This window comes from Puma concolor, chromosome D4, assembly GCF_028749965.1.
Source record: "Puma concolor isolate L17-30 chromosome D4, mPumCon1.1.hap2, whole genome shotgun sequence".
Classification (NCBI taxonomy): domain Eukaryota; kingdom Metazoa; phylum Chordata; class Mammalia; order Carnivora; family Felidae; genus Puma; species Puma concolor.
The window spans coordinates 32,566,006-32,578,471 of record NC_141679.1 but is presented as its reverse complement, the minus strand read 5'-3'; the positions used below and the strand labels follow the sequence as shown (position 1 = coordinate 32,578,471).

General features: G+C 36.7%; 1 protein-coding gene across 2 annotated transcripts in view; it reads right to left on the bottom strand.

Moving 5' to 3' along the window:
• UHRF2 (ubiquitin like with PHD and ring finger domains 2) overlaps window positions 1-12,466 on the bottom strand; it is an 81,049-nt gene that overhangs the window by 24,801 nt on the left and 43,782 nt on the right. For both annotated transcript variants that reach the window (XM_086685229.1, XM_086685228.1), the window contains exons 5-6: window positions 6,853-6,962; window positions 2,950-3,136 (exon numbers count right to left, since the gene is read on the bottom strand). In XM_086685229.1, coding sequence (XP_086541355.1) covers window positions 2,950-3,136; window positions 6,853-6,962 — 297 coding nt within the window. The remainder of the gene's footprint in view (window positions 1-2,949; window positions 3,137-6,852; window positions 6,963-12,466) is intronic.

The following is a 12,466-nucleotide window of genomic DNA, read 5'->3' as shown; positions in this document are numbered from 1 at the left end:
TCAGGGTTATGTGGATGTTAAGACTGATTAAACATGGCACGTATCTTTAGATAGAGTAGTTTCTGAAGTGATATTCCAGCTGAGACCAAAGGAGTCAGTTGGTCTCCTTTGAGAAGAAGCCAGGGAAGGCATTCCGGGCAAAAAGACATTAAGTATAAAAGTCCCGAGGCATAAGAAGGAGTGGTATGCCTTGAAAAACATGAAGGTTGGGAAGCTGAAGTTTAGGTCAACTCTGAACTGCACAGAGATAAGCAATGAGGTTATAGAACAGGCAGGGGTCAGGTCATTGATGGCATGGGCTTAGTTTTATTCTAAGTGCAAAAGGAAGACACTAGGGGGCTTTGAACAGATTCGGACTTAGTAAGATCATTCTGCTGCTATGGGAGAAAGGACACCTGGTAAGCATTGTGAAAGAAAGGACACAAGTTGGGTGTTTATTATACAGTTCAGGGAAGAGATGTTGGTTTGGACTGAAGGGTGAGAGTGGAGAAAGATTATGCAGGACTGACAAGATCTGCTCATGTATAATTGGATGTGGACTATGTAAAGAGGGCAAAGAGAGAATCAAAGATGAAGTTTAGCTTTTAAGGCTGAGCAAGTAGACAGGATGACTGTAGTATTTACTGAGGACTGAGGGAGGAGGAAGGTTTTAGGGGGTATGTTTATGGAAATCAAGATCTCCAGCTGGACTACTTTTGTGATACTTGTCAAGTAAGCAATTGAATGAATACAGGAATACAGAGCCCAGGGAAGATTAGCTATGAAGATATCAAAAATTTAGAACCATTAGCTTCATATTTAAAGTCTCATGATAGGATGAGGTCATCTAGGGAGCAAGCATGAAGAACAAAAAGCAAGTGAATAGTGCTCTGGAAAACTCCAAAATCTGGTAGATATGAGAAAACCAATAAGAGATTAAGAAGGAAAGGCCAGTGGAGTAGGATGAAAATTAGGTCATATGGTATCAGAAAATCTATAAAGACAGAGAGCTGATCAGTATAAGTAAGAGAGGGCTTAGACAGGACCAATGGATTTGGCAACACGGAATGTGTCTGTGAGCCTAACTTAAACAAATATAGTGGAGTTGTGAGGAGGAAAGTCCAATTGGAGAGCTGAAGTATGAACAGGAGGAGAGGAAATGGAAATTACCAATGCAGACAGTTCTTGAGAAGCTTTGCCATAAAGGAAGCAAAGAAATGGGATCAAGGGAAGGGTGTGTGTGTGACTGAATAGATTATAGGATACTGAGAATAACCCAGCAATGGCAACCTGGGAGAGGAATTCACCATAGGAATGAAGTTCCTGAAAAGGCAAAGGGATACAGAACTGTGAGAGCAGACAGAAGGGTTCGCATTTTAGAGAAGCAGGAGCATACTGTCCACAGAAACAAAAGGGAAGAAAAATATATGAGATTTTAGAGGAAATATGTTTACAGATGGTAAAATTCAGGCTGTGACCACGCAAGGCAGAGGAAGGGGGTGAAAGGAAGAAGTTACATCCCTTCCCTCCACCCACCCTTACAGCCTCTGTGGTAATACAGTAACAACCCTCCCAACAGATGGGGATAGGCCAAAGGGAAGAAAACAATCTATTCTTTACAGTAACACCAGCTACCCAATTGTAATGTTATTACAAGCACACTTCATTTTATTGCACTTTGCAGATACTGTGTGGTTTTTTGTTTATTTTTTACAAACTGAAGCTTTGTGGCAACACCGCATCAAGCAAGTCTATTGGTGTGATTTTTCCAATAGCATTTGCTCACTTTCTGTCTCTGTGTCACATTTGGGTAATTCTCACAATATTTCAAACTTTTTCAATATTATTATGTTGCCAGGGTGATCTGTGATCAATGATTAAGACCTGCTGAAAACTCAGATGATGGCTAGCATTTTTAGCAATAAAGTATTTTGCACACTTAATAGGCTACAGCATCATGTGTAAACATAAATTTTATATGCACTGAGAAACAAAAAAGCTCATCTGACTTGCCTTATTGTGATATTTACTTTACCAGACTCTTTTGGAACCTGTACTATCTCTGAGGAATGCCCGTACTTCTGAGTATGTCATTCCTTAACTTAACCCTCCACGCCAGCAATAGTCCAAAGCTTAAGAAGAAAAAACTTATTATGACATGAAAAAGTTCATTATTACTTTGAGCGTGTTCTTCCCAGTCTCTTTTCTAATGATTTTGTTTTGTAGCTAAGACTACTTAGCAGAGATTTTGGCTGGTATATTTAACCTTAGTGCCTGGTTCCACTTATTAACCTCATAGGATTAAATACAATAATCCATGTAAAACACTTTGTTAGCATCTAGCATATATTAAGCACTTAAATAACTATTAAGTACTATAACAGGCACATCTAAAATAGCTGAGGGATAGAGAGGCCACCCAAAAAGGCTTCCCAGATGGAATCACAGTTAAGTGAAAACCTGAAGGATAAATATCCTAAAGTTAAGTAAAGACGAATAGATTTCAAAGAGAAAATGTGTCAAGTATAAAAACCCAGAGGAGAGAAAGAACTGGACTTACTTAAGGAGCTGAAAGATATTTAATCTGGCTAGACTGTAGAGTATTTGGGAAAATGAAGAGGAAAATGGTAAGAAATGCACCTGGAGAAATCAACTAAAAAAATATTGTGCAAGGCCTTGCACGGCAACATAAAACCTGAGAAGCAAAGGAATTAACACAATCAGATTTGCATTTTTGAAAGAACACAGACTCCATATTAGAGGAAGGCCTACAAGGATTAAAAACAGCTAGAGACTGGTTCACAAGCTGTGATAATAATCAAAGTTATCAATGCCAATAAACCACTGGCTATAAAATTTTAAGTGCTTTAATACACATTACATATCTTAAGAAATCTTTTTGTGGTTTAAATACATATTTCACATTCAGTTCTTAACACAGTAATAACAAAAAAACCCTGATAATCATACCAGTATTCCTCTTCAGGGACCTTATCCAAAGGTGGATTCAGGCAGTAAATATGATAGGCCATGTTACATTCATCACATAGAAGCTGCATGTTGGGTTCCTGTTTCCCACCACATATATGACAGGAGCAAGAACGGCACTTCTTACTTGGATCTCCACCACAAATATCACACTCAGGATCATTTTTCCCTAGTAAGAACAAAATTATAACAAGCTCAGTCTTAAAATAATTTTTATTATCTATGAATCTTATAAAGAAAAACGCATGAAAATAGATAGCATACAGCTTTTCTTAATGAACAGAAAAAAATCACAAAGAATAATCAAGTGTGGGACTTTAAGAATAAATGCCTGAGCTTCATTCTATACTTACCAAAATTACAGGGATAAAGCACAGGCACAGCGGGCATCACTACCTGCAACCACGGGGATAATGTATACTTTTGCCTTAAAAATTTGTATTGGCTAGCTGGAAGTTCCCCAAATGTCCAGGGGCAATACAGTGAACTCACCAGGGCATCATAAGGTATCTTTAACTTTCAAGGAAAGACCATGAGGGAAGGGGAGGGGAAAAAATAGTTACAAACAGAGAGGGAGGGAGGCAAACCACAAGAGACTCTTAAATACAGAGAACAAACTGAGGGTGGATGGGGTGGGGGAGTAGGGGAGAGGGGAAAATGGGTGATGGGCATGGAGAAGGGCACTTGTTGGGATGTGCACTGGGTGTTGTATTTAAGCCAATTTGACAATGATATTCATAATAAAAAAATAAATTTCAAGGGAATACTACATTCTGTTAAAGTCGTTTGGATCTAACTACTTAATAAGTGGAACTATTAAATACCATGTACTCTGCAGACCCAAACCTTTCCTTGAATATGCTAAAGTAGGAAGGGGAGGGCTGTTAAGAGTTAGCAAGCCCTGGGGCGCCTGGGTGGCGCAGTCGGTTAAGCGTCCGACTTCAGCCAGGTCACGATCTCGCGGTCCGGGAGTTCGAGCCCCGCGTCAGGCTCTGGGCTGATGGCTCAGAGCCTGGAGCCTGTTTCCGATTCTGTGTCTCCCTCTCTCTCTGCCCCTCCCCCATTCATGCTCTGTCTCTCTCTGTCCTAAAATAAATAAACGTTGAAAAAAAAAAAAAAAGAAATAAAAAAAAAAAAAAAAAGAAAGAGTTAGCAAGCCCATTCTGGTTCTCATTCAAGTTATGCCCCCAACATACTTTTTAACATAATAGAAATAGCATTTCTTTATTTGTCTTTAAAATTTATTTGAGAAAGAGAGCACATGCACGCATGAGCCAGGGAAGGGCAGAGGGAGAGGGAGAGAGAATCCCAAGCAGGCTCCATAATCAGCGTAGAGCTGATGTTACAAATGTTGAGATCATAACCTGAGTCAAAATCAAGAGTTGGACGTTTAACCGACTAAAACACCCAGGCACCCCTAGAAATAGCATTTCTAACCCAGTTGATTTTTTATCTTGTCAATTGGTTCAGAACTCTGGCAACCTACTAAAATCCAAACACCTTCTACCCAACTGTTCCCTTGAAATTTTAAAATATACAGTATATATACTAAAAAATCTTTATGTTCACAATACCAAAAATTAAAATGTCAAGAGAAATGATTGGGAAGATTTTATGAAAACTAAGGTAAATTTATATAAAATTCAAAAAGGACTACAGAATTTTTTTTTAATGTTTATTAATCTTTGAGAGACAGAGAGAGAGAGAGAGAGAGAAAGAGAGAACACAAGTGAGGGCAGAAGAGAGAGGACAGAGGATCTGAAAGCAAGCTCCATGCTGAGAGCAGCCAGCTTGATGCAGGGCTTAAATTCACGAAACCTGTGAGATCACGACCTGAGCCACCCGGGCACCCACTGCAGAATTTTGCAGATGAATTATGTAGATAGAGGAAGAGGTCTAGGATGATATACATAGTTTGATTACTTCTTGGGAGTTCTATTTTTAAATTAATATTGTTTTATATTTTGAATTTCTGACAAATGTACACAACATATATGTGAGGAAATTTACCATATCAGAACTGATCTAGCAATATAAGGGAATTGGGAAGCCATATCTGAAAAATAAGAGAGGGGGAAGAGAAAAGGCACTGATTTCAGCACTATCTTTCTAACTGGTGACTGCCTTATTTTATTTTATTTTATTTTATTTTATTTTATTTTATTTTATTTTATTTTTGAGAGAGAGAGAGAGTGCAAGTGAAGGAAGTAGAGGAAGGGAGGGAGGGAGGGAGGGAGGGAGGGGGAGAGAGAGAGAGGGAAAGAGAAAGAGGGAGGGAGGGAGAGAGAATGAATCTTAAACAGGCTTCACAATATGGGGCTCAATCTCACGACCCTGAGAATCATGATCTGAGCTGAAATCAAGAGTCGATTTCGACTCTATTGTTGCTAATGAATGGCAGATTACAATTTTGTTTTACTTTCACTAAGGGAGCTATGACAACATACAAGTAATGGATGCATGACAGACCTAAAAACATGCCTTTGGCATGCTTAGATTTTTGGTATGAAAAGTGATATGATCAGTGGCAGTCTGTCTGTGGCTCTGAAATGATTTCTTCACATACAAGTTGTAGCTATAATGTGAGTAGCATTAGGCAGAGAAGAGCTATATGGAGAATGAGAGGGAACAGAATACATGCAGAGGTACTGAGAACAGAAAGATGACAAAAACCTTATCTATCTTGGTTTTGCACTGTTTTACTGAGAATGACTAAGTTATATTAAAGAGGTTTACTCAAATTACTCAAGTTACCTGTAACCCTAGGATATAACCACACAAGTACCCCTACAGAGTACACCTAAAGGTTCTTTAAAAAAAAAAAAAAATTTTATGTGTATTTATTTTTGAAAGACAGACAGACAGACCATGAGCAAGGGAGGGGCCAGAGAGGGAGAGACAGAATCTGAAGCAGCTCCAGCTGTCAGCACAGAGCCTGACAGAGTACTCCTAAAGGTTCTTAATTCAAATCTAGATACATCAACATTGCAGTCTCAAAAAATGAGAATGGCTTAGACTGGTAACATGAAAGTCTATTTACTGATCTGTTAAAGGTCTTATCTTGCTGTAATCTTGCACAATTGTGGTAAGAAGAGGTTAGGCAGAACGTTTTAGTCTGCCTAAAAACTTTATTTTTCTAAAATATACTAGAAATTGGGGGCACCTGGCTCAGTAGATACAGCATTCAACTCTTGATCTCAGGGTTGTAAGTTTGAGTCCCACGTTAGGTGTAGAGATTACTTAAATCTTAAAAAACAAACAAAAAATACTAGACATTGACATGTGGCATAAAGCCAATAAATTGCTTCCCACAAAAAATTCAGAATTAAGAAAGTATGAAACAGTAATCTATTTGGAAAGATAGCAATTCAATCATGAATTAAAAGACCTAAAATCTTGCCCTACTTTGTTACCAACCAGCTGTATGATATTAAGCAAATACAATATGCACAGTGAAAAGGTAGGGCTACGTCCTAATATTCTCATGATTATTTAAACCTCATTTATTAACTCCCAGAAATTCAAAGTTTAACCATCATTACTGTCAGGCTCTACTCATATGACAATAAGTCTCATTATTAAAAATCAATCTAGGTAGCCACAAAATTACTGAAATGTTATTTGGACAGATTTATAATAAACGAAACAAGAAAATGGCAATAAAATGTCAAGGTGAGAAAAAAAATTTGTTTTTTTAAAAACAAATCTTATCATTTGAGAAAAATTCACTAAACCAGAAAGGATCTTAGATCAAAACTATGGTCATGAAAATAAATTTGTATGATCTGCAGCAGCTTTATACTTTCTCGAAAGTTATTCCCTGGGTGGTTAAAATACCAATCAAGTACAATATATGTAATCTAAATCCATAAGAAAAATTCATACTTAAAAACTTTCCATCTGCCAGTGAGAGGGGATGTGCTCCAGGTTTCTCGATCTTAAAGATTTCATTTACGAATCTTATCTGGCAGTCATTTAATTTTCCTTCAGAACCCCTGTTTAAAAAAAGAAGAAAAGTTAACTTCTGCCAGCAAAATCTAAATCATATACAAATAATTAAGAGTCATTTAGGAAACCCACTGAACTCTGTCTATTTACAAATTGGGACTATAGCTATTCCAATCACTTTGAGCTTTCCAATGGCAGGAAAAGTCAAATAGTGACTAGTTACCATTCAAAATTAAGTGTAACTTTAGTGGAATATTAGGAAAAAAATTTATAGACTTCACCTAGATTATCTAGGAACAAGACAGTTTTCTTATAAATTAAATACTAGATAAAATGATACTCTATCAATCAAAATAAAAGATTTAAATATATTTCCAGTAAATACAGTAAGTTTCTGGGTAAAAAGTTGACCTTTTATTAAAAAGAAAAGTCCTTCAGATACCAAGCCATACTCCTCATAGACACAGTTTATACCTGTTTGCATAAGCTTCTTCAAACTTTCTGGCTGTGACTATGGATTTATATGTGGATTTCTCCTTTTAACATGTCAACTTTGGTTTATATTTTTGAAGTTTTGTTATTGGGTACACAGAGATTTAGGATTCTTAAACTGTCATAAAATGACTCTGTATCCCTGTAACGCATTCTATATCAAAAGTGTACTTTTTTTGGTTAGAATTTGCTTGGTAACTTTTTCTATTCTTTCACCTTTTAAAACTTTTAATGTCAAATATTCACAAATGCAGAAAACTGCATAGACAAATGTGTAGTATAGCCAATTATAAGGTATACATTCTTGCAGTCATCAATCATGACAGGAAATAGAACTGTTTACCTCAGAAGCACTTGACATGCTCCCTCCCAATCTCATTATTCCCTTTCAAGAGTTTTATTTACCTTAATTTTCTTAGTCTTATCACCTATCTGCCTAAGCATATGATATATATAGTTCTACCTGTGCTTTAAAGATTCTAACCTATCAATTTCCATGCAATCTTTTTCTTGCTTACAATTTGTTGAAGAACTGCTATCATTTGTCCTACAGAGTTTCCCCGCAGACTTGATTTTGACATGTGCATTCCCAAAGTGTAGTTTAAATAGGTTTTTTCCCCATCATTTGTATTTCTAGTAAGTTAATAGTTGGATCCAGAGTAGAGGTCAAAAAACCCTAGTCTGCCGCCTATTTTTATAAATAAAGTTCTACTGGAAAAACTACTCATTTATGCATTCTCTATAGTTCATTTCATACTATAGTGGCAGAATAGTTGTGATGGTGGAGACCACTTGGCCGCCAAAGGTTAAAGCTACCATCTGGCCCTTTGCACAAAACAATGGCCAACCCTTGCATTTAGAAATGCTTAATCAAATCCAGTTCATTTTTTGGTAAAACTGTTAATAGTTCTTAGAAGTGGTATACCAGGAAGCAGGAATCACTGCAGGTTATTTTGAAAGATGAACACCATAACTGTTATTCTCAAAACAGCTTGCTGAACTAGTTTTATTATTTCAGTGTGCTTGGGTTCATCACATATGCTATAGTTACCCTCTCCTACCTCTTGTACGGCTGATACCACACAGGTCTCATAGCTATCAGTTATTTATCCCACCAGCTATTTTGGTGTTTGTAAGGGATACCACAATTCCCTGAATGGTTATAAATGTTGCCCATGACTTTCAGGTTAGATATTTTAGTTGTTCTATGTTTGTATAAGAATATCTAGGGAGATTAAAAATCTATGCTGTTGTCATCTTTCTAGAATTTCATCTATCCTTGTAATTTCAACTTGTGTGACTTCATATTTAAGGAGTCTTTCTTATAAGCAGCATATGGGTTTTGTTTTTATCTCCTCTGTTGATATTTAGCTCACATATAGTTAATATAATGGCTGACATATCTGGGTTTGTTTCTACCATTTTACTATATGTTTTCTATTTTCTCTACCTTTTTGTTTCTTTTACTCTTCTTGATTGCTTTCTTTTGAATTATTCTTTTTTTAAAAAAAATTTTTTTTTTTCAACATTTATTTATTTTTGGACAGAGAGAGACAGAGCATGAACGGGGGAGGGGCAGAGAGAGAGGGAGACACAGAATTGGAAACAGGCTCCAGGCTCCGAGCCATCAGCCCAGAGCCTGACGCGGGGCTCGAACTCCCGGACCGCGAGATCGTGACCTGGCTGAAGTCGGAGGCTTAACCGACTGCGCCACCCAGGCGCCCCTCTTTTGAATTATTCTAATAATTATTCCATTTTACCCTATTTGCTAATATTTTAATATTTAATTATGTATTAAAATATTTCTTTAATGTGGTGGCTCTTAGAGAATATACCAGGTAAAAATCAATCTACTTTTAAGTTCTCACTACTTCTCTGATCATATAAGAATTTCATAGCTTCATTTACCAACTTCCATCTTTTGTGGTTGTCATGCATTTTATTTTACACATATTTTAAACTTCACTATTATTGTGTGTTGTGAATAGTTTATTTGAACTTACTCATACAGTTACCCTTCCTATGTTTTTTCTTTCCTGTATTTCATGTCTCTTTAGTATTTCTTTTAGTGTAGTATGTTGGTATTGGATTCTTAGGTGTTTTTTTTTTTTTTTTAATTTTTTTTTTCAACGTTTTATTTATTTTTGGGACAGAGAGAGACAGAGCATGAACGGGGGAGGGGCAGAGAGAGAGGGAGACACAGAATCGGAAACAGACTCCAGGCTCTGAACCATCAGCCCAGAGCCTGACGCGGGGCTCGAACTCACGGACCGCGAGATCGTGACCTGGCTGAAGTCGGACGCTTAACTGACTGCGCCACCCAGGCGCCCCGGGTTTTTTTTTTTTTTTTTTAATGTCTTTTTTTTTCCTAGGATTTTTTAAAAAATTTATTTTAAAATTTACATTCAAGTTAGTTAGCATATAGTGCAATAATGATTTCAGGAGTAGAATCCAGTGATTCATCCACTATATATAACACCCAGTGCTCATCCCAACAAGTGTCTCCTTAATGCCCCTTGTCATTTAGCCCATCCCCCCACCCACAACCCCTCCAGCAACCCTCAGTTTGTTCTCTGTATTTAAGAATCTTTTATGTTTTGTCCCCCTCCCTGTTTTTATATTATTTTTGCTTCCCTTCCCCTATGTTCATCTGTTTTGTATCTTGAAGTCCTCATATGCGTAAAGTCATATGATATTTGTCTTTCTCTGACTAATTTCACTTAGGATAATATACTCTAGTTCCATCCATGTTGTTGCAAATGGCAAGATTTCATTCTTTTTGATTGCTGAGTAATATGTACCACATCTTCTTTATCCATTCATCTGTCAATGGACATTTGTACTCTTTTCATATTTTGGCTATTGTCGACAGTGCTGCTATAAACCTTGGGGTGGCATGTGCTCCTCTGAAACAGCACACCTGTATCCTAGTAGTACGATTGCTGGGTCGTAGAGTAGTTCTATTTTTAATTTTTTGAGGAACCTCCATCTGTTTTCCAGAACGCCTGCACCATTTTGCATTCCCACTAGCAGTGCAAAAGAGTTTGGATTCTTAGGTTTGGTTTGATAACATCTTTATCTTGCTTCATTTTTGTAATCTATTTTCATTAGAAATATATTTCTAACATTTTTTACAGTGTTCTCATATGTTGTTCCATTGTGTTCTAGCTTACATCGTTTCTGGTGAAAACTCAGCTCATATTCGTTTTTATCTTTAGTTTTCAGCAGCATTATTGCAATATGCCACAGTGTGTTCTTTGTATTTATCCTGGTTAGGGTTCACAGGGCTTCAATTTGGACTATCTTCTCCCATTTCTGGAAATTCTAGTTATTAGTTTTTCAAATATTGTTTTCACCCTTCTCTTCTTTGGGAACAACAAATAGATGTAATGCATACCTTTTGCCAGGTCCCATGTGTCCGACAGTCTTTTCTGTGTTGTTTCTCATAATTTTTTTCCATGTTTCAGTTTTGATATTTTTCACTGACTTGCCTATCACTACTCCTATCTTCTGCTATTAAGCCAATCTAATGAAGTCTTAGTTTCAGATACTGTATTTTTCAGTTCTAGAGTAATTATCTTATAGATTCCCAGTGATTTTTTTATAGATTCCAATTCTCAGTTGAAATTCTCCATCTTCATTTATTTTCTTGAGCATATTAATCATAATTATTCTAAAATCCTGTTTGATAACCTGAATTATCAGTATCACCTATGGGTCCATTTTTATTATTGATTTTTCTTCTGGTTTTTGATTATGTGGCCCTATCTTTTGGTAGCATACTTTTGGTTCCATGGCAAGATAAATATAAAGAAAATACAATCGCATATTGCAATAATGCTGCTGAAAACTAAAGATAAAAACAAAAGGAATATGAGCCAAGTTTCATCAGAAACAATGTAAGCTAGAACATAATGGAACAGCATCTGAAAACACGGACAAAAAATTTCTCAACTTAGAAATACAGTTCTAATGAAAACATATTATAAAAAATGAAGCCGAGATAAAGATGTTATCAAACCAAACAAAAATATTCAACAATATAAGTATAAAACATTAGAGGAGGCTTCAGACCAATCTTCCTCGTGCTGGGAAGATACTGTGGTGATTTAACATTTTATTCAGCAACTATGCTGAAGCAAGGCCTGTTTACAAAATGTAGTCTACATATTTGTCTTAGCCATCCAGTTTTCAACTAAGAGCCTTTTGTATACTCTGTGGGACCATTTCACCCAGTGATCACAAAATCTGTTTGCCTTCGAAGACTACTGAAAACTCCACTGTGCTTTTTACTTACATTTTTAGCCTCCTGCCCAGCAAAACCCCAGTATTTAGCAAAAGTCATGTGAGGAAAACAGGCCATATGCGTGAAACATCCTCAACATCTGCCAAAAGCTCAGTCTCCACCCTGCCCCCAGCTGCTTTCAACTAGATCTGCTCTACATCCATAATTATTAGCAAGGGTTCCCAGGGCAAAAAGCAACTACAAAAACCAACTGCTTTCTAAGGTTCTTCCCATTCCAGAGTCATAGGCTCTGGTAGTTCTCCTTACCTCTCTGCTGTCATTAACATAACAGATGATAATGTTATTTGAGCTGGCTCTTCTAGTTTTAGGTAAAAATGCTAATCTACTGCCAGCTATTCCATCCTACCTGGAAACAGAAACCTTCCATGTACTTCATTAGGTGGTACAATAAATACCACAAAAACAGATTCAAAACTAGAATCACCTTTTCATTTATCTATCATTTCAGTTGAAGGCTTACCATACCGATTTCCTCTGAACAAAACTGATGAAGCCAAAACTGAATCTAATAAACCACCAATTATAAAATACATTATTTTATGTACTACCAAAAAAGAACTGGCCTGCAATGGGGTACTCTAAGAAGAACTCCCAGAGTTAGGACTCTAAATGGAAGACAACTATAAGGCACACACTTTTATGACATCATAAAAAAGAAAAAAATTTGAGATGAGACGTCTGAGAAACACCCTCAAATAAAGCTAGGACACCAAACGGCTCTTCTCACAGTTTAAGATAAATGGTAAATAAACC